This window comes from Rhinatrema bivittatum, chromosome 4 (genome assembly GCF_901001135.1).
Source record: "Rhinatrema bivittatum chromosome 4, aRhiBiv1.1, whole genome shotgun sequence".
Taxonomy (NCBI): Eukaryota; Metazoa; Chordata; class Amphibia; order Gymnophiona; family Rhinatrematidae; genus Rhinatrema; species Rhinatrema bivittatum.
Window position 1 is genome coordinate 230,884,686 of NC_042618.1, and position 22,962 is coordinate 230,907,647.

At 43.6% G+C, this 22,962-nt stretch overlaps 1 protein-coding gene across 18 annotated transcripts in view; it reads right to left on the reverse strand.

The window, feature by feature from the left end:
- The window catches only part of CACNA1C (calcium voltage-gated channel subunit alpha1 C), a 1,539,476-nt gene that overhangs the window by 243,465 nt on the left and 1,273,049 nt on the right, over nucleotides 1-22,962 (reverse strand). For all 18 annotated transcript variants that reach the window (XM_029599882.1, XM_029599881.1, XM_029599874.1 and 15 more), the window contains 3 exons: nucleotides 17,315-17,367; nucleotides 17,067-17,213; nucleotides 4,191-4,392 (listed from right to left, as the gene is read on the reverse strand). In XM_029599882.1, coding sequence (XP_029455742.1) covers nucleotides 4,191-4,392; nucleotides 17,067-17,213; nucleotides 17,315-17,367 — 402 coding nt within the window. The remainder of the gene's footprint in view (nucleotides 1-4,190; nucleotides 4,393-17,066; nucleotides 17,214-17,314; nucleotides 17,368-22,962) is intronic.

The window sequence follows — 22,962 nt, forward strand, 5'->3', positions numbered from 1 at the left end:
GAACTTTTGGCAAGTTTTGTGGGGGTCAGGAGGGTCCCCCAAGACTTACTATGTCTCAGGGGCTACCGGTGCCATTAGTCAGCCGCTGTCACATGGTAGGAGTACAAGATGGCGCCGGCCATCCATTGCTCCTACCATATGACAGGGGCTGACCAATGGCACCGGTAGCCCCTGTGACATAGTAGGTCAAAGGCTATCGGCGCCATTTTGAATTCTGGCAGGTGAGGGTTTGAGTGCAGGAGATGGCTCCCGGACTCCCCGCTGGACCACCAGGGAGTTTTGGTAAGTCTTGTGGGGGTCAGGAGGGTCCCCCAAGACTTACTATGTCATAGGGGTTACCGGTGCCATTGGTCAGCCCCTGTCACATGGTAGGAGCACAAGATGGCGCCGGCCATCCATTGCTCCTACCATGTGACAGGGGCTGACCAATAGCACCGGTAGCCCCTGTGACATAGTAGGTCAAAGGCTATCAGCGCCATTTTGAATACTGGCAGCCGAGGGTGTGAGTGCAGGAGATGGTTCCTGGACCCCCCGCTGGACCACTAGGGAGTTTTGGTAAGTCTTGGGGGGGTCAGGAGGATGGGGGGGGGTTTGTTTAAATTGGCTCCTTTAGACAGCTGAATAATTTGGCGAAGATTCGTTGTATTCGTGGGGAATCGCGATACATTTCGCTTCCCCACGAATACAACGAATATGGCCCTATACGTTGCGGATTACAAATACGTAGGAAACGAATGCACACCCCTAGTATGTATTCCCCTTCCAAGCAATGTCAGCCAGGATGCCATCTTATGAATATGGTTGAGAGGGTTCTATGCATATATTCTTGGAAGGGATATTAGCCAGCTCAGTCTTAAAAAAGTGCTTAGGCATCATGAGATAAACGGGATAAAGGCTGTGTATAAAAACCGAATGGGAATCCAGGGTTCCAAGCAGTGCAACTCCCTGTGATTATTTTGTTTGTTAGTCCAATTTAATTTTACTTGTATGTTTTTATATGTGGTTTACTTATTTTATGATGTGTTTTAATTATTTACAACTGTTTCTGTTGTGGATTATTTTAAATTTAAAGTAATTTTAAATATTGTTACTTTTACTGTATTTGTTATAATGTTACCTGCCTAGCACTGTGGATAAGTAACTTATAAATATTTCAAATAAATAATACCCACAGATACCCCCAATATTGTCTCCTGTAGATTGGGAGTTCATGCTGCAGGGCTGTGGGGGAGGGCAGTAAGGAAGTGCTTTTATCTCCTTGCTACTGCTCCCACTTCCCTCTGCAGTCCATTGGCTGGCTGTGAAATGTCTGACCAATGGAAGACCAGAGAGCAGCAGTAATCTAGGAAAAACAAGTAAAACACGCTAGTATAAACCAGGTTCCTGCCCCCATGAGCTTATCATGTGTTGGAGCCTTACAACGTGGACTGAGCTATGTCTGGATCTGAGTGATGTGTTGTGGACCTGCCAAAAAGGTTTTTTCAACTCTGCCACAGCCAAGGTGAAGGAATATAAAAATATGTCAAACCCTCTGTGTGCTCTCCTGTGAATGACAAATGTTCTGCAAGAGCCAGCATTCATAATGTTAACAAGTTAGGAAAACCATTGTTTAGCCTGCCCAGAATACGACACTACATAGCCAGCAGAGGAGGAAGCCAAAGGAGTGCTGGGAGACCATTTAAGGCAGAAAAGATACAATCTGGCTGGCTCTGTCTGTGTGTGCAGGGTGGGGATGGCTAAGAGTTGAAGCCAGGAAGAGAGGAGTGTATCTGGCAGCTCTGCAATCAGTTCTTCTGAAGAACTAATTATCGAGAGGAAGGAGCCAGAGCTGTGATACTTCCTTTCCAGAGACATCCAGGCCAAGGAGCACATAGCTGGATTACCCTCCTAAGAGACAGAGTGAAGTAATCTAAACTTTGCGCAGAGAGTATCTTAGCAGAGGAGGGAAAAGGTTTATTTCTTTGCTTTTTGTCACAAATTCATTATCTCATCTTAACTGCTTCAGTCTTTCAGCCAAAGTCAAGCATAAACCCTTTCCATAGCCACACGAGATATGGCAGGTAACGAGAAGCTGTAAGAGAATACAACCAAGTCCACGTTCTGTTTAATATCAAATAAATTATTTAGGGAAGCACCTCAGAAGAGAGAGACCTTTCACACACTGCAGTGCTCATTTATTTGGTTTGTCACCTAGCCAGCATTTCCATCAAGAGGGATTCTTCATTTCTTGATTGCTTTTTTTTCCACAAGATCTGGTGCACCCTTTACAAACTGGTGACATTGGGATGGATCTGTTCCCCCCGCCAACCTTTTTGAGTACCCAGGGTTAAGACAAATTTGAAAGCTGTGTACTTCACTGCTTTCCCCCCCAAACTTTCTCTATTAGCATACCTTATTTTTTTTTTTTACTATCCATATGAGTATGTTGGTTGCCCTGGCTAACAGGTCATATCTAGTGTTAATTTTGCATTGCTTGATTTAAAATATGAAACTTCAAGTTTATATTATACTTCACTACTGTACTTTTCCCATTTAATGTTCTGGTTGGATTCACTGTCTACTTCCACAATACTAGCGTAATCCAGGCACCTTTTCGGGTTACCAGTAAGCCCTGGGACAAGACATGGAAGTGTAGTGAGAGAAATAATTAGTGGAGGATCCATTCATGTACAGCCCCCTCCCATTGAGGGTGCTGTAATGGACATCCCACTCAAGAGGTTTTATAGCAGAGCTCTGGAGGGATCTAGGTTTATAGTTCAAGAGGAAGGTTGTGGATTTTTGCCTGAATTATATTTTTGGCCTGCCTGGGGGCTGGGCTCCATCCTGCCTGGGTATCCCTTGAAATTAGGTCGAGGGCTCCACTTCTTGGTTGTCCTAGGAATATTTTGGCTTTTGGACTTTTATGTGGTGGGAGCCTTGCTGAATTCCTGAGCCTTTCCTGGATTCAGGGAATGGGGAACCCTGTGTTCGGTATGCCCAGGGATAGGGAAGACCTACCCCAGAAATGGTGGTAACTCGTTGCAAGGGGCAACTCTGGAGTTATTTCCTTTTTGGGGACCAGAAGAAGTTATTTTTGAAGATTTGGGAGAAAGTGTTTCCTGCCTCTCTTCCTACCCATTTGCAGACCTGTGAGCTGCAGTTCCAGTTAGGATCCCTCCCCCAATAGAGATCCCAATCAAGAGAAAAGGAAAAAGAACTACTAACAGTGAGTAAGAACTTATTTACAATTTGGAGGACACCCATCCTGAGTCTTCAAGCCCTGGGGAGAGAGAGGATTTGCTCTCTGTTCAGAGACAGGACTTTTGGCCATCTTGGAAGAGGTTTCTCGACCATCTAAGTGTTGCCCTGCCCATCTCACCTAATCCAGGAGGGTAGGAAGTTCCCTTGTCTATCTAAAAGACTCCTGCACAGATAGAAGACAAATATTTGTAAGCCAGGAAGACTGTGGTGCTGGTACCTATTTATTGCGCCATTTTCCAATCAATATTTACAGTAAAGATTTTAAGTTTGGACACTCATCCAGTGACTTCAGCATGGTTGTTTGGACACTCAGCACACAGTGAACAGGGAATACCCCTCTCCCAGGGATACCTGGAAGGAAATTAGTCATGCCTGCACTGGGACCTGAAAGGAAACCTTTCTCCCCCAAGCCAAAGGATCCATACCCTGGGAAAAAGGGGCACCAAAAGAGCTAGCCAGGGTCCCTGCCCTGAAGAGACTACAAATAAGTTTATGGCCCCACCCATGCAGGACATGCACACCAGATGGGGTTACACTAGATAAAGGGTTAATTACGGTTTTATTCTGGTGTGATGATTTTATCTGGTCTATGGTGCCACAAGTGAGAGGTTGTTTTGGAAGGGCACCGAATTATGACCTTGAATTGAGATACAAGAAATCACACCCAGCACTAAATAAAATTAGCAACAGAGATGTGTGTGACCTTTCTTGTTATGGACAAATGAAAAAAACAAACAAACTAACAGGGATCTCATTTATCAAAACCTTTTTCCCCATACACACAGAACTGGAGAGACCCTTTGAAAAATCAGGTCCTACACTTCCTCCCACTCAAATTGCATGTCATTTCAACCCTTTAGAATAAAGGAGGTGAACAAAACATGTGGCTAGTCCAAACCCTGACTGATAGAAAGATCCCTGCACCAGACATCACAGTGGCTGGAAGTTACCTGGTTTTTGTCTAGCTCACAGTTCTTGTACTCTTGCTCTCCTTGCTCCTGAAACGTGACAATGACGAAACCAACAAAGATGTTCATCATGAAGAACGCGATGATGATGATGTAGATGATGAAGAAGATGGAGATCTCCACTCTGTGGTTGTAAATGGGCCCCACATCCTCGGTGTGTGAATCGATGGCTCGGTACAGCAGCCTGGAATAGAACATTTTATTTTATTTTATTTTTTTAATTTTATATTTATTGAATTTTTCAATATCTTAAGATACATTCCACAGATGTTAGAAAATACACATTACTTGAAATTAATTCAAACAACAAGAAAAACTAAGAAAAACTAACATACTGTGTATTTATCTTAATCATCACAATCATAAGAAAATTGAGAGAATTGGAGATGAAATAAAAATAAAGAAGCAGATTACAATATCATAAATCGACATAGAATTATTGTGTCAAGACCCACCAAATACTACTATATTACAAGCACAATGGAGTTTATTAGGACTGGGTATCAAGATATGATCTTAACTGTTCTGGTTGGTTAAAGACATATTTCACTTCCTGATTAATGATAATACAATGACATGGATATCTTAACACAAATTTAGCCCCTCTTTGTAGAACTTGTCCTCTCATCAATATAAATTTCTTTCTCCTAATTTGAGTATCACGGGCAATGTCTGGAAATATCCTTACATTTTGGCCATAAAACTTCACATTTTGATATCTAAAGTATGTTCTTAACACAGAATCCCTTTCTGATATGAATGGAAATTGCACTTTAAGAGTGGCTCGTAATGTAATATTTGTTTCAAAGAATTTTTCCAAAAATTCTGAAAGATTCAAATTATCAATTTGATTATCCTGTCTTTGATTTTGAGGATTTTCTAATCCCAGATATTGAGGTGTGTAATATATTCTAGAAGTTGCTGGTATTGTATCATTTGCACACTTCAGAATATTTATCAGGTAACTTTTGAATAACTCTAACAGGGAAGCCATATGAGTTTTGGGAAAATTTAATATCCTAAGATTATTCTTTTAACTTGATTCTCTAATACTTCTAGCTTATCCAAATGAATTTTGTCAGATTTAATTAAATTAACCTGTACCTTCTCTAATTCATTTATTTTACTTTCAAATAAGTTTGCTGAACCATCTAATTTTTCTACTTTGGACTGTAGAACCACATTCTTATTTAAGACATCCTGAACCATGATAGCTAAATTATTGAGAGATTTCTGCATTGATACTAACATAGTCCCAATTTCTTCAAGAGTAAAAATCTTTGGTATAATTAGACGTATCTCAGTTAAAGATTTCACTTGATAATCTCCACTTCCTCCCTCCATTGGAGCTTTTCTGGATTCATCAAGATGTGAAAAGAACATTTTTATTTATTATTTATTTATTTGGCATTTTTATATACTGTTTTACTAGCATTAAATGCTGACCAAAGCGGTTTACAGTGTAGTTAAAATTAAAAGGGAGATTAATGAAATTCAATAAAAGAAAATAAAAAACTTCAACAAAAGTGAGAATAAAAATACAATAAGTAATATTATCAATAAAATTAAAGTGACATAGGATAAGAAATATGGCCATTACTTTATAAAAACTTAAAGATCAGAAATAAAACAAATTTTAAAATATTCAGTATTACTGATCTGCAATACAAATTATATCTAAAACAACTCAACTCAGGTTACTAATTATAAGACAAGAACTAAAATACACCTAAAACTATAAGGCAAGAAATGGAATACAACTAAAACTGCATACTTTAACTAAGGCTCAATATCCTTAAAAGCTACCTGAAATAAGTAAGTTTTCAGTGCTTTCTTGAACTCATTACGATTGGGTATTTGCCTTAGAGGGTCAGGCAGGGCATTCCACATTGTTGGACCTACGACTGAGAATGCTCTGTTTCTGGTCACATTCAATGCCACATTTTTTATGGAAGGGACCTCCAATAGGTTTTTTCCCGCTGACCTGAGTTCTCTTTGAGGTTTATAGACTCGCAATGTGGAACATAGCTAAGTGGAATCTATATTATTTAACAAGGAATGTGTTAGCATAATAATTTTATACTGAATACGATATTTAACTGGTAACCAGTGCAACTTATATAGAATTGGTGTAATATGTTGTTTTAAAGGTGTACCTGTAAGGAGTCTTGCAGTTGAATTTAAAACCAATTGAAGAGGTTTAATGACAGTTTCGGGAAGCCCTATATATAGGCCGTTACAATAATCTAGGCCAGACAGAATCAGCGCTTGCAATACTGATCGATAGTCTTGGAAAAATAAAAGAGGACGTAATCGTTTTAAAACATGCAGTTTGAAAAAATAATTTTTTACAGTTCTAGAAACATGTTGAGTTAGAGATAGATTAGTGTCAATCCAGACTCCTAAGTTTCACACTAATTTGGTAACGTGAATTACATCATTACCCAAATTTATACTCGTAGGAGAAGCATTTGCAGAATCTGATATGAAGCTGAGATATAACAGTTCTGTTTTCTTTTTATTCAGTTTCAAGCGGTTGTGGGCCATCCATTTTTCTATTGTGCTAATATATAACTGAATCAAAGAAAATGTTTCAGACCAGGAGGATTTATAAGGAATAAACAGTTGGATATCATCTGCGTAGAGTTTAAATTGGACATTCAATGAAGCCAGAATTCGACATAACGGTAGAAGATAGATGTTAAATAGAATAGGCGACAGTGAAGAGCCTTGAGGGACACCTGTTACTTGAGTGTATTTTTGAGAGGAACAAGATCCCATGTTAACTTGACAAACATAGTTGGAAAGGAAACTCCCAAACCACTCCAACACAGTAGATTTTATGCCTATAAGTTGAAGATCAGTCAGCAGTATTTTGTGGTCCAGCGTATCAAACGCTGCAGAAATGTCCAAAAAGATAACCATAAAATCTTTATAAGAATCGAACCCTCTAAGAAAAGTATCAAAAGAGGATAACAAAGAGTCTCCGTAGAATAGCCTTTCCTAAATCCATGTTGGTTCGAGTTTAATATATCAAACTCAGATAGATAATCTTTAAGTTGATATAAGACAACAGATTCCAGGATTTTAGCTAGTGTACACAATGAAGCAATAGGTCTCAAACTAGAAAAATCCAGGAAAGAGGAAGATTTGTTCTTTAAGACAGGCAAGATAGATGTCTGTTTTAATAAGTTAGGAAACTTTCCTGACTTTAAAGATTGATTTATTATCAGACACAGATGTTCCGGATACTGTTCAACAACAGTTTTTAATGAAGAGCCAGGACAAGGATTTAAGGGAGAATTTGATATCTTTTGTTTACTTATAATCTTTTGAATAGCTAGAGGAGTAGTAGAGTAAAAATCTGTCCATTCTGAACTAACCGCTTGTTGACTGTAATTTGGGTAAGGTAGAGTAACAAATTCCTGGGATATAGTTTCAATTTTCTTCTGGAAAAATTTGGCCTTCTACATTGACTTTTTTTTATTTATTTATTTATTTTAATAGAAAGTTAATATTTTTTTTTGTCATGCTGGGGGCACCTCCTAACCTGTCCCCTTGGCTTATCAATAAGCAATTCTGCAACTTCTGAGCTCTAGGATCAAGCAGGAAGGGAAACAAGAGCATATTCAGCCCACGATTATAAGGCCCCCACTGGGATCCCTATTACAGTATAGTTTAGCAGAACGGCCAAGTAGGTAGAGAAAGCACAAGAGCAGTGGTTCTCAATCTTTATTCTATCAGGGCACACCTGAGAGATGACCCTCACATGCGTGACACACTGAACACATGACCATCATGGGACTTAATATAAACACATACTCTGCATCCACAGGAGTCCCCCACTTCCTAACAATGGGTGCAGAGCAGAACTAAGACATTTCCCTGTACAACTCACCATACAAAAAAAGATATTCTGATTCTGCTGTCATCTTAATAACAGCATCATAAACGCCCTCTACTGCCAAGTCCATTTAAAATAATACCAACAAACCCCACTCTGTACATTTCTATCAAACCTGCCATACCTCAGCAGCACCAACTCCAAGAAATGAAACAGCAATAGCCCTACCCATGAAAAGGCAGCACACCAGTGCAATATAATATTGAGAAAATACAACATATAAGACTGATACAAAACCCTACATGCTACGTGTGAGTGACATACACACACTACACAGACAGACCTGCCTTCACCAAATATAGAATAAAATACCACAAATTACAAATGTGGAAACAAAATTTGGAATGGAAACCCCAAGACCACCTTCTGCATGCAGTGCAAAACTGGAGACTAGAAACAAAAATATATTTCCTCCTACACTAAGCAAAGAGAGAAGAGAAGAAATGCATATTCTCAAAACTGACATTATGACTCTTATACCCAGTCACTCCCCTCCATGCCCCTATCACCCCTCACTTCTCCCAACTACTCAATCATCCTTTTCCATGCTTATATCCCTGTCCAACATTTCCAACATGCCCCACCCTCACATCCTCTTCCTCATGTTCCCTCTCTCCCCTGCTCAAGTCTCCCTGTCCTTCCCTATCCAGCATAACTCTGACCACCTCTTTCCCATTCCTTCCTGCTCATCATCCCCTGCCCTCCCTTCTCCCCCAACCCAGCAGGCCCCACACTTCCACCTCTCCCTCCAAATCCATCTTTACTCCCTGCCCAGCAGCCCCCAGCCCCTCTTTCCTCCACCTCTCCCTACCCAGCAACTCCAATCTCCTTTCCCTCACCCCTTCCTACCCAGCAGACTCCTGACTCCCTATCTCCCAAGGCCTTCCTGCCCAGCACATTTCCCCCTCCTCCTGGCTCCCAGCCAGCAGAAAAACCTTCAGTCCAATCCAGAGTCTCCCTCCTGCTTTATCAGCAGCAGATGAGGGCAAGAAGCACTGAGGAGAGGAAGAAGATGAGGCAGCAGCAGAGGAAGTTGGCACTGGATCTATAGAACACACCCCTCTTCCTCATGCTCCTGCTTTCATGTCCAGGCCCCATGGGGTGAAGAGAGCATCAGCAGCCTCACTGCCAGGCAGTTTCAGCAATGGGATTCCAACAATTAGTCAACGAACCCACTCACAAAGCGGGTCACACACTGGACTTGATCTTCAGCAACAAAGGCATTACGACTACATCAAATTTGAAGATCCAAAAAGTACCATGGTCGGACCACATGCTTATCTCTACCTCTTTCACTTTGAAAGAAACCACCACTCCTAATATCCCTTCACCTTCATTCCAATACAGGAGGCGATGCTCCCCAGATGATCTCAACAACTTGCTAGAGTCACAGCTCCCTCTATTAGATCTCACCGACCCGAACACTGCCATTCGCTCCTGGAATAATATAACAGAAAATATAGCAAACAAGCTCTGCCCTTCAACTATAAAAAAATCTCACACCAATGCCTCCAACAGACAACCTTGGTTCACCAATGAACTCAGAAAACTAAAACAAAGTTTAAGAAAGAAAGAAGCGACTTGGCGTAAAACTCCTTGTGACTTCACCATTTCATCATACAAATCCACGCTATACCAATACAAAGCCCTCACTTCAAAATCAAAAAAAGATTACTTTGCATCTAAGATTCACAACTTGGTCTTTGATTCTAAAGCCCTCTTCGCTTATGTATCCAGCCTCACTCAAACTATACCACGAGAAATCCCCAGCGACTTGACACAATCCAAAGCTGAAGAACTCGCCCAGTTTTTCCAAAATAAAATCAACAATCTTTTAACTCAACTGCCTTCCAATACAGCTGATGCCCTCCCGACATATAATCACCCGACTTACATAAACTCCAGCCTAAACACTTTTGAGCCCATCTCTTCCACTGAGATACAAACCATCCTGAGAAGAATGAAACCTTCGTCTCATCCTGCTGACCACATCCCCACCAAACTACTCCTATCTATTCCTGACTCAATAGCCACATCATTAACAAACATCATCAACTGCTCTCTAGCCCAAGGATCCTTCCCAGATGATCTCAAAATGGCCTCAATCTCACCACTCCTAAAGAAACCCAACCTTGACCCGAAGGACCCCAACAACTTCCGACCCATTGCTAACCTCCCATTCATCGCCAAGATCATGGAAAAACTAGTCAACTCTCAACTGTCAAACTACATCGAAGACAATAATCTCTTCTTTGCCCCTCAACACGGATTCCGAAAAAACCGAGGCACAGAATCTCTCCTTATCTCTTTGACAGACCATCTCCTACTGGGCCTCGACAAAGGAAACTCATTCCTTTTGATCTTGCTAGACCTATCCGCAGCGTTCGACACGGTCAACCACGCTATCCTCCTAAACCAGTTGTCATCCATAGGAATCAGAGGCACCGTCCTTTCCTGGTTTAAAACCTTTCTCAACAATAGAGGTTACAAAGTCAAACTCCAAAACAAGGAATCCTCAAGATTTGACTCTACCATAGGAGTCCCACAAGGTTCTTCATTATCTCCGACTCTATTCAATATTTACCTTCTTCCTCTATGCCAACTTCTCACCGACCTCAATCTAAAGTTTTTTCTATACGCAGACGATATCCAAATCATCATCCCCATCAAAGACACATACTCTAATACTCTTGACTACTGGGAATCATGCCACCAAAAAATCAAACAACTACTCAACAGTCTACACCTCATCTTAAATTCCTCCAAGACTGAGATCCTTCTTATCTCACCTGAAAACAACACCAACAACAGTACTCTTCCCACCAATCTCCCTACCACACAAACTAGAGACCTAGGAGTGTTAATAGATAACCGGCTAAACTTCAAAGCACACATCAACAAAACAACCAAAGACTGTTTCTACAAACTCCAGGTCCTGAAAAGGATAAGACCTCTTTTCCACGCTCAAGACTTCAGAACGATCATCCAAGCAGTCATATTTTCGAAACTGGACTACTGCAACTCCCTATTGCTAGGTCTACCTTCATCATACTCCAAACCACTACAGATGGTTCAAAATTCAGCTGCCCGTATTCTGACAGGCGCAAGGAAAAGAGACCACATTTCACCCATCCTGAAAGAGCTTCATTGGTTACCCGTATACTTCCGCATCATGTATAAAGCCTTAACTATCACCTATAAAACTATACATCAACTCACCACTCTCGATCTCCAATTCCCTCTCCAAGTACATAATTCCACCAGACCTACCAGAGATGCATATAGAGGTTCCCTCCTGGTTCCCCCAGCGAAAACGACCAAACACATTACCGTAAGAGATCGTGCCACCTCCACAGCTGGCCCTCTACTGTGGAATTCCATTCCTACAGACCTCAGACAGGAGCCTTGCCTCCCAAATTTTAGGAAAAAACTTAAGACTTGGTTATTCAAGCAAGCCTTTCCGGACACAACTCAATGACACAATCCAATAACTCCTAAATCACCTTGCCGTTTGTTTATAACATTTATCTATTTTGTATACTACATTTAAATTGTATATTGTTTAACCATTTTCTATCCTCTTTTCTATTTTTCCTACTCCAAGTTTGGCCACCTTGTTAAATGTAACTGTACCTTCTGTCACCACAGTTCTAGTTCTTTGTTCTTAAGTTCTATGTATTTTATTGCACCCCCATTCTATGTAAACCAGCAAGATATGTTTTCATGATTGCCGGTATATAAAAACTTTAAATAAATAAATAAATAAATAAATAAAGTTGGTGTCTTGCCGGGCCCATATGAACAGGAGTTGGTGATATCTCGCTCTGATCTGGGTGAAAGAGAAGGGAATAACCTCCCACTGGGCCAGGAAGAGGAGAAGGAAGCAAGAGCAGCTTCCTGTCATACCCAATAAAGGAGAAATCAGCCAACTCCTGATCAGACAGATGAGGAAAGAGCAGCCTTCTGCTGGGTCTGTGACACACCTTCTGTGACCTCGCGACACACTAGTTGAGAACCACTGTACTAGAGGAGCAAACCATCTATTCCATAGCACCCCCGTGTGAGACTGCGGCAGTGGTTGCTGCTTGTTCCTATACAAGGTCAGGACTCCTAGAGTAGATGGGTTTTTTTTTATGTTACAAGTCAGCAGGAGAGGAGTGTTTCTTTTGAGTTCCTTGTTTTTGGTTAAGAAGAAATCCTAGGCCCTTCACAGTGGGCTGTGGATTTGGAGAACAGTTCAGAGACTTTCTTTCTGAATTTTCCCTTTCGAGGAGAGAATAACTTTCCTCTTTGGAATTCTTTTGAAGGAAGGTTTTCCCATACTTCTTTCCCTTTTAAGCATTGGGATCAATGTCATCTGATTGATCTGTTGCTCTCCACTTGAGAGATACAGCATTCACCCAACCAAAATCTGGGAGAACCCTTGGATTTTCATCCAAATGTCTGAGGGGAATGAAAGAAGGAAGGAAGAGAAGTAGCACTCATCTGGTGCATAACAACTGCAAATATCTATCCGATATGCAGGGATTGGAGTAACGAGAATTCCCTTTAAGTTCATCAGGAGTAAGATACTGATACTGGAACATCTGATTCAAGGAATGGTAAATGGGGGAATTCCAGCTACTCTGCCAGTATAGACATCCCATGAAGGAACCCCAACTACTACCAGAGTAGAGAGGGATCTGGTTGGTATCTTATTATTGATGAAACTATGAAGTTACTGATTTACTAAATGTAACTTTGTGTTAGAACATAAGAACATAAGAAATTGCCATGCTGGGTCAGACCAAGGGTCCATCAAGCCCAGCATCCTGCTTCCAACAGAGGCCAAACCAGGCCACAAGAACCTGGCAAGTACCCAAACACTAAGAAGATCCCATGCTAGTGATGCAATTAATAGCAGTGGCTATTCCCTAAGTAAAACTGATTAATAGCAGGTAATGGACTTCTCCTTCAAGAACTTATCCAAACCTTTTTTGAACCCAGCTACACTAACTGCACTAATCACATCCTCTGGCAACAAATTCCAGAGCTTTATTGTGCGTTGAGTGTTATGGACTTTAGAAACAGAAAGAGGCTTGCAAACTGTGTTGTTCCATCTTTAAAGAAACCTTTCAGTAAAACCGTGTTGGAACACCAAATTGTTTCCAGTGTGATTATTACCATGTACTGTAAAAAAAAAAAAGTAAAAGATAATATGCAAGGCTCAAGAGGTTATGTCAGTTACAATGAGAACGGAGAATAAGAAACACAGAACAAGGTTACCTAGATGCATGGTCTCACATCTTTTATTTTTATACTCAAAAGATAATGTTAGAGAACTCCGGTTTAAGCACAATTCTTCTATGATTACCCTATTAATCATATAAATGGACTAGATCCATGTCACCTATCTTATACCTTATAATTATATAAACATGTACCAACACTGTACTGGCACTTTCATAGATACTTTTTGTAACCAAACTAAATATATGTGCCTCTATCTAAACCGTTGTAATGGTGCATTACTAAACAACGGTATAGACAATATTTTAAGCAAATAAATAAATAAATAAATAAGGGTAGTAGGTGCCTTAGGTGAACCTTCTGCCTTGCGCCCGTCCCTCCAAGTCACGCCCACCCACCCGGGGTTGAAACCCACCGCACCTCAGCTGCTTGTTACCTTCCCCTCCCCCCTCCCTCCCCATCCTCTGCGGTCTGCAGTGCTGTTGCCGTGAAGTGGGGGCGGCTGCTGATGTTCTCTCCCCAGGAGAGGCCATGGAGGAGGACACGCGGCCAGAGCTGGTGGGGAAGTGGTTCTTGTGTGCTCATGGAGGCCCCACATGGCTGCTCTTTGCCGTTCCCTAATGGTCGGTGCCCAAGGGCCCACCTAGTTTGCCTAATGGGATGCGCCGGCCCTGCACCCACCCCCCAGGAGGAATCCTATAAGTCTGGGGCTACTTAGTGTGCGTGGAGTTGAAGCATCTAATAACCTCAGTGTTAGGTGTGTGCCTGCAGACTCCTGTGATAGGACCCCAATCTGGAGTTATATAATTATAGAGACAAAAGCAATAAGTGGCCTGATCACACAGTAAATTAGAGAGATAGGAAGTGGAACATTTAGTTTTTTCAGTTCTGCACATCAACAGATGATACTTCCAGCCTGAATATTCTCTAATTGGAGCCTATCTGTAATCCTTCTATGTCCTCTGGCCCAATGCTTCTCAACCCAGACCTTGGGGCACACTTAGCCAATCAGGTTTTCAGGATATCCACAATGAATATGCATGAGATAGATTTGCATTTAATGGAAGCTGTTGTGAGTCTGCCCACATGCCGTGGGCAGCCCCCCACCTACCTGCTTCTCCAAACACGGCCAGCCAGGCGACTGCCTACACCATCCCATGACGCTCCGGGCTCCCCTGCGGTCCTAGAGCCCCCAGCAGGAGTCCCTCTTTCCGGCACGGAGCCGCTGCTGCAGTCTGTTCCTTTCTTCGCGGCAGGGCTGCCGCCGCCGATGCCGTCGTCCTTCAGGCCTCCCACGTGGCAGGGGTACCGCCGATGTGCCTGCTCTCTTCCTCCTTCTCCTTAGGCGTGGGCGCGCATCTCAACCCGACTTTTAAAGGGTCAGCGGCGGGAAAAGCCCTGTGGCCCTCTGAGATGATGTCATCCACCAGTTCCTGCTTCAGCCCTATAAAAGGGCCTTGCTGCTGATCTTCAGGGCCTTCGGATCGGGTTTGCACAGTGTCTGTGTTCTTCCTTCCTATCCAGGTCTTCCATGGTCTCCTGTGCCTTGATGGATCTTCGTTCCATGTTCTTTGTGTTCCTTATCTTTGTCTCCTTGATGTCCCTGGTCTCGTCCCTCGTCGGAGCTCCCTTGTCGCCTGTCTTCTGTTCCTGATGTTCTAGATGTTCCGTGTTCAGATGTCCTGATGCCCCAAGTCCTGATGTCCGATGTTCCTGTCTTGACTCCGCCCGTCTCATCTTCAGCTCTTCGTCCAGTTCCCAGGTCCCTCTTCTGTCCACCTCTCTTGGCGTGCCATGTCGTGGTCCATGACCAGCCCATGGGATGGCTGTGTAGGGCGCCTCATGGTACAAGGCCTTCTTCTCGCCTACAGCGCAAGCCTCCGGGAGACTTCTGTTTTTAAAGCCTTGTTCCTGAGTATCTTGTCCCGGTCTATGTAGTTCCCTTGTGCCTGCTTTCGTCCATGCCTAAGACTCTGCCAGAACCTCCTCTGCTCCAGCGTGGTCAGCGACCAGCCAGAGGCGGCTGTGTAGGGCGCGCCCCAGTGCAGGCCTCTACTGATTCTTCGCCATGTTCCAGTCTCAAGTTCCACGTCTTCACCTGGAGTCTGCTTCGCATTCAGCGTGGTCCGTGACCAGCCATGGGCGGCTGTGTAGGGCATGTTGCGATGCAGTTCTCACCCAGTACTTTTGCCTGACTCTTGAATCCTTACCTGAAACTTCCGAGCAACCTGAATCCTTGTCTGAGTCCTCTGAGTATCCTGAGCCCTTGTCTGAGTATCCAAGTCTTCGTCTGAGTCTCCTGAGTATCCAAGTCTTTGTCTGAATCCTCTGAGTATCCTGAGTCTTCTTCCAAGTCTTCATGTTCCTGCCCTCAGCCTCCATCTGGCCTCACGCATTCGTCGTTCCCCAGCGACGGGTTCGGAAGGGCTATCGAGTGGCTGGAGGGCTACTCTCGAGATCAGCATTGCATTGCTGGATCTCATTGGTGCGTGTAGGTCCAGCGGAGGCCTGAGCCTGCCTTGTTCCTGTTCCGGAATCCTCACCTTGTCTTCACTCTAGCCTTGCTCCTGCTCCACCCGAGGTGAACTGATAGGAGCACGGGGCTCCTTCCTGAGCCATGCCGCGGCCCAAGGGTTCACATCCTACCTTAGATGGGACCACGCCTCCGAGATCCTAACAGGGCCTGAGGGCGTGCTCCGCAACAGAAGCACTGCATGCAAATCTATCTCATACATATTCATTGTGGATTTCCTGAAAACCTGACTGGCTAGGGGTGCCCCGAAGACTGGATTGAGAAGCACTGCTATGGACCACATCATTTAGTTTCATCAGCAAAAACAGGAGTTCAGAATTTCAGGGATTTAGATATATCATCCTAACATTTACCAATAGTCAAATAATGCTTTTTATTCTTTTTACCAGAGCTAAAACATCAAATTGTCTTTTGATAAGAGATGACTCAGTGATCCACAATTTGGAGGGAAGTGCAGCTTAAATGTCTTTTCTATTTACAAACTGATTTTTCTAGTGCATACTATTAGCAGCCATACTGTTCCCAGTAACATACTTCCAATTTCTTATCAAGAGGCTCTCAGTTCTGTTCCTCTTGGTGCAATAATAGTTTTCATAAAATAATTTTATCAGAGGCTCCCAAGTGCCCTTATGTGCCTTCTCCAGCACATCACTGATTGGTTCTGGAGAAATCTGGATGCTTTGCAGGTCATGATAACTATTTGGACCAAAGGTGCTGCTGTATGCGTGTCTTCAAGAAAAGGTAAGTCTTGCTTCTACCTGAAGAAGAGACCTATGTGATTGCAAAAACTCACACCATCATCTTTGGACCATTTTGATATTGGTACATAAACTGCAAAGAATCCAGTCCAACCTTTGGATCCCAAAGGAGTTTTTGAAGTTGTAAAGAAAAAAATGATCTCACAGCTAAAACTGATCCCCTAATCCAGGGCTTCTCAAAAACGTCCTGGTGATTCTACATCCAGTCGAGTTTTCAGGATATCAACAATGAATATGCATGAGATACATATAAATATACTGGGTTGACAGCATATGCAAACGTGTCTCATGCATATTCATGCATATCCTGAAAACCTGACAGGATATGGGGTCATCCGGTTTGGGAAGCCCTGGCCTCATCGTCATGTGAAGTATACAGAGCCAGAGCTCCTAGTCATTAAGCAGTTGTGAAGCTGAGGCTGGTTGCTACTTACTCTGGCCAGCCCTCAAACGTTGACACAGTAAAGAGAGCCATCATAGCTGCTAGCACATTGTCAAAGTCAAACTTGCTATTCTCCCATGTGCGAGGCTGGATTATCGGCTGGGCAACATCTCCGTCCTTGTAAGTGATGAAATTGCCTCTGTTTCAGGAAAGAAAAAAAAAAAACAGCGTTATATCTGTATGTACTAATAATTGCACCGCTACACAGCAAATTGAGTTTGACAGTGGGATTAAACTTACTTGCATTCTGATTCTGTTATCTTGGAACTGTCCGAGCAGCTGTATAGTTTGCCCTGGAAGATAATGAAACAAAAAGAAGGATCATTTGTTTATTCACCCAGGGATGAATTTTAAAAAATGTTACACGTGTAAAAATTAGCATACATACTTGCATATTCCATATTTTATAAAAGTCCAAAATACGCACATATTTTCACTTTGGTGTGCACATACAGCCATGTAAAAATGGGTGGTTTAGGAGTGTTCTGGAGCGGGGCCAACTTTTACACATGTAAGTTGCTAAGCCCATAAGACACTAAGCCCATAAGACACTTACACATGTAGATTTGCATAATTTTACACCCGCTAATTATCTGGTATAATTGATATTAGACATGTTTATTGTGTAGTGCTGACTGGGTGGGAGGTCTGGGTGAACTGGGGAGATTTTAGGCAGAAGAACTAGGAGGGTCTCCATGATCTGGAGAAGGACTGGGTGAACTGGTGGACTAATTGGTAAAGCTGGTAATTTCCTTAATGTTGCATGTTTTAAAATGCACTGATTTACGCAAGTCCTAATTTATTTTTATGTGTAAAATATATGCGCGTGTATTTTTAAAATAGGTATAAAGGGTACACATGTTCAATGCGTTAATATATGTTCTTTCAATGCATTGCATGTATTCACATGTGAGCTTACATATGCACGTATGTTGTGGGGTAGAGATACACATATTTTATAACACGCGCATATATCATACACACGTTATACAATACTTGCGAAGAGCTGTTCACGGCCATATATGCCGCTATGGGCATTTCTTTGAAAGTTATCCTCTCAGACTTTAGTTCTGAACAATCAAATAAAATAACTTATGTAGAGACCCCCATGGTTTGGGACCTGTGAGTGAAGGAGGAACATACAATTTTGCCACAGCACCCCCACTAGATGCTGCTCCAGTGGTGAGCTCCTACCTGCTCAAGAGCAAGTGACACTTGGGATCAGTATGGCTTTTGTTTTAGAAGTTGAGGAAAAAGGATCTATGTTTATTGGTTCCCTATTCCTACTCAGCTGGGACTCAGACATTTGGCTGAGTTCGGTATGAAGTGAGACAACACACTGAAGATCCACACCCTGTGACTGGTGTAGTATGTCTCAGTGATTTTTTATTCTGTAGGTATTTTGAATCTGTTTTGCTAGTTTCCCTAGTCCTACAGAGAGTGGGATTCATTCCTACTCTGGGTAAGACTAGCAAGAGAAAAAAAATGGCTTTTTCTAATTCACACTAAGTAGTTGGATGGTGGCATCTCTGTGTGTTGGCATCTCTGTGTTTTGAGATTTTTTTTGGGGGGGGGAGGGAGTTTTTATGAAGTTTTGTTTTGGGAATAAGTTTTTTCATCTCACTCCTGCTGTATGTTTTTGAATCTTTCAGTATGTAAGATCTGAGAGGAGAATTGGGAATATCAAGGAGTTAGCTAGAGGAGAGAGGAGATGTTGCGCTGCGGAGGGAAGGGAGCGCTAGGGAGCGCTCGCGGTGAGATGTCCCTGCAGGGAAGACTAGAGATCCTGACCCTCTACCGTACCTGCACGCTTCCGTGAGGCCACCAACGCAATGGTGGTCTCTGAATGATCCTCCGACCGTTCCAAGTCCTTTCAGACTAGCCATGGGGTAGCGGCTTGAAGCGGCAGGCCAGACACATGGCCAGACAGAGACGTGGAACAAGACATGGGAAGGCAGACAAAGACATCAGACATGGCAGACAAGGACTCAAGGCGTTGCAGAACAGACGAAGACTCAGGCAATGAGGTAGACGAAGACTCAGGCAATGAGGTAGACGAAGAGTCAGGCTTTGAGGTAGACGAAGAGTCAGGTTTGAGGGAGATGAAGAGTCAGGCTTAGAGGGAGACAAAGACTCAGGCATTGAGGAAGACAAAGACTCAGTCATTGAAGTAGACAAAGACTCAGTCATTGAAGTAGATGAAGATGTTATTATTTGTAAGGGTTTTGGGTGGATCACTGGACCTGTGGCGGATGACCATGCCCACGGGGGGAAGTCCTGTGAGGGGCCACAGGTCAGGCTCAGCATAGGAGACACACACATACTAGTTATTTTATTATACAGGATTGGTGAACCACCAGAGGTGGCAGTAGTGAGCTGGAAAGTAGCCCGGTTGGGTTTGTAGTCCCTCAGGATCTGGAACAGTGACCCCACAATGACTGTGCTGTAATAGAGAGAACTGATATTGTGAGTAGTAGTAGGATATGCAGAGTTCAGGAATAGAGCCTCGTTGGTAATGTACTCACGCAGCAGTCTCTCAGTGTGGAGCACAGGAGCTGGAGTAAAGGCAGGCCCTTGAGGAGCGAGTACCTGGTTCCAGGGAATAGATCTGAGAGAGATGGTAACTCACAGATGTTATAGGCAGTGGTGTCTTCCTGGCAGAAGTGGAGTCCAAGTAGTGAGTCCAGGAACATGGGCTTTCGAGGAGCAAGTACCGGTTCCAGACTGCGACCTGAAAGTTAAGAAAGAGAGAGAGACCCCGAGGAGCGGGTACCCCAAATAAAGTAGGTCCGAAGGAGGCAGAGTTGCAAGGTATGGAGAGCGAATCCCATCCGTTAGGAAACTTTTGCTAACTCGATTAGCTAGCAATCGCATAGGCCTTTTGTATCCTGGATGCATGATGTCATCACAGGGGGACACCCCTGAGGTTCACGCCATTGAAGGTATTTGAAGCAGGGCCAAGCGGCGCGCGCGCCCCAAGGCAGCTGTACAGCAAGGCGGGAGGCAGCACCCAAGCCGGTCCGGGGACGCTGGAGAGGATGGCAGGCAGATGCCGCGGCAGCCAAACGTCCGTCAACCGCAGGAGGAGTCGTCAGAGAGGTAAGGAGGGCGGAGTGGAGATGTTGGGCAGCAACAGTCGCAACAGTACCCCCCTTCAAAAGGCAATCTCCTCTTTGGGTACCAATCTGTGGTTTAGAAGGATGCACAAGGTGAAATTGACGGAGCATCTCTATGTCAAGGATGTTGGCCTGAGGCTCCCAAGAGTTTTCTTCAGGGCCGAAACCTTCCCATGACAGAAGGTATTCAAGTGCATTGCCTTGTCTTCGGACATCAAGTATCTCTTCAACCTTGTATACTAGGTCGCATTCTGCATTGATAACAGGTGGTTCCTGAGACTTGGAAGTAAATTCGCTGAGAATGAGTGGTTTTAAGAGTGAAACGTGGAAAGCGTTATGGATGTTGAGTCCAGGTGGTAGCTTCAGACTATAGGTGATGTTGCCAAGACGTTGGAGGATTGGAAATGGTCCAACGTAGCGAGGAGCGAACAGAGTGGAGGGTAGCTTCAGTATGAGGTGTTTGGTAGATAACCAGACTTTATCTCCAGGTTTGAAGACTGGCGCTTGCGAATGGTGAGTGTCATAGTACTTCTTAGCATGGTCACTCACTTTATTCAGCATGTCCTTTGTCTGAACCCACAAGTTATGGATTTCATCAGCAGTAGCTTGAGCTGCTGGGGACATTACTGAGAGCTTCAGTGGAAGTGGCGGTGTTGGAGAACATCCATATACCACTTCAAAAGGTGTTGATCCAGTTGATGTTGCTGGATGAGAGTTGTTGGCGAATTCAGCCCATGGTAGCAGTTTGGCCCAGTTATTCTGAAGGGAACTGACATAGGCACGAATGTACTGCTTCAAAGTTCTATTCATCCGTTCTGTTTGGTCATTTGATTGCGGATGGCAGGCTGAAGTGTAGTCTAGAGAGATGTCAAATAACTTGCACAAGGCCCTCCAGAATCGTGACGTGAATTGTGAACCACGGTCAGAGACAATGTGACTAGGTAGGTCGTGAAGGTGAAATATGTGCAATATGAAGAGCTTCGCAAGCTCCAAGGCTGAGGGTAAGCCAGGAAGCACTATGAAGTGGGCCATCTTGCTGAAGCAATCAACTGTTACCCAGATGGTATTCATTCCTCCAGAAGGGGGTAAATCAACTACAAAATCAGCAGTGATGTGTGACCAAGGCTGTCCCGGAACTGGCAGAGGTTGCAGCAGACCCCACGGTTGACCAGAAGCGGGTTTGTTCTTGGCACAATTTGTACAGGATGCCACATAGGAATAGGTATCCTTCTTGATCGTAGGCCACCAATACAACTTCTGTATTTTGAGCAGGGTACGGCATTGACCAGGATGGCCAGCCAGCTTGGAATCGTGAGCCCAAAAGAGCACCTTCTTCCTGAGGTGTTTTGGAACGAAGGTCTTACAAGCGGGCACAGAATGGGTAGTCGCCAAGATGACTTTCTTCGGATCAATTATGTGCTGAGGTTCTTCGGGCACATCCTCCAAGAGAAAGGAGCGTGAAAAGGCGTCTGCTCTGGTATTTCTGTCTCCGGGGCGATACTTAAGCACAAAGTCGAAACGATTAAAAAATAAGGACCATCTGGCTTGTCTGTGGTTAAGACGTTGTGCGTGGCGAAGATACTCTAGATTTTTGTGGTCCGTGAATATGGTTATTTGATGTTGCGTGCCTTCGAGCCAAGGCAGCCATTCCTCGAATGCAAGCTTTATTGCAAAGAGTTCTTTATCGCCGATCCCATAGTTCTTCTTGGCTGTGGAGAATCGTCGTGAGAAGAAGGAACAGGGACATAAGGCTTTCGAGTCTCCTGTCTGGCTCAATACGGCCCCCACGCCAACATCTGAAGCATCAACTTCAACGATAAAGGGCTTGTTGGGATCAGGATGCCACAAGCATGGTTCCATGGAGAGGGCAGTTTTCAGATTCTCGAACATGGAAATGGCCTCCGCAGACCATTTTGAAGCATTGGCACCCTTGCGGGTCATGGTGGTCAAGGGTACTGTTAAAGAAGAGTAGTTCTTTATGAAGCTTCTATAATAGTTGGTGAACCCCAGGAATCTTCTCAGGGACTTCAGGCTGGTAGGTTGGGACCAATTTTTGATACGCTCAAGTTTGTGAGGATCCATCTGGAAGCCTTCTTTAGACACAATATAGCCAAGGAAAGGCACTGAATCTTTGTGGAATTCGCACTTAGAAAGTTTGATGTAAAGCCGGTGTTCACGGATTCGGCGGAGTACTTGTTTCAATGTGAGTGGGCAGGTCTTGAGAGAAGATTAGGATATCATCCAGGTAGACCACAACACTCTTGTACAGCAGATCCCGCAAGATGTCATTCATCATGTTCTGAAATATGGCAGGTGCGTTGCACAGGCCGAAGGGCATCACTAAGTACTCGAAGTGGCCATCTCGAGTGTTGAAGGCTGTTTTTCATTCGTCGCCACTATGAATGCGAACTAAGTTGTAGGCCCCCTTCAGTTCGAGTTTTGAAAATATCTTGGTCCCTTGAAGCCGATCAAACAGCTCCGAGATTAAAGGCAAGGGGTAGCGGTCTTTAATCGTGATATTGTTCAGACCTCGGTAATCGATACATGGACGTAGGGTACCATCCTTCTTCCCCAAAAATAAAAAGCCCGCGCCGGCTGGAGACTTCAATGGTCTGATAAACCCCTTCTGAAGGTTCTCTTCAATGTATTCGGACATTGCCTTATTCTCAATTTCTGAGAGAGGATAGACACATCCTTTAGGAGGTTCAGTATTGGGTTTCAGTCTTATGGCACAGTCATAGGACCTATGTGGAGGAAGAATGTCAGCTGCTT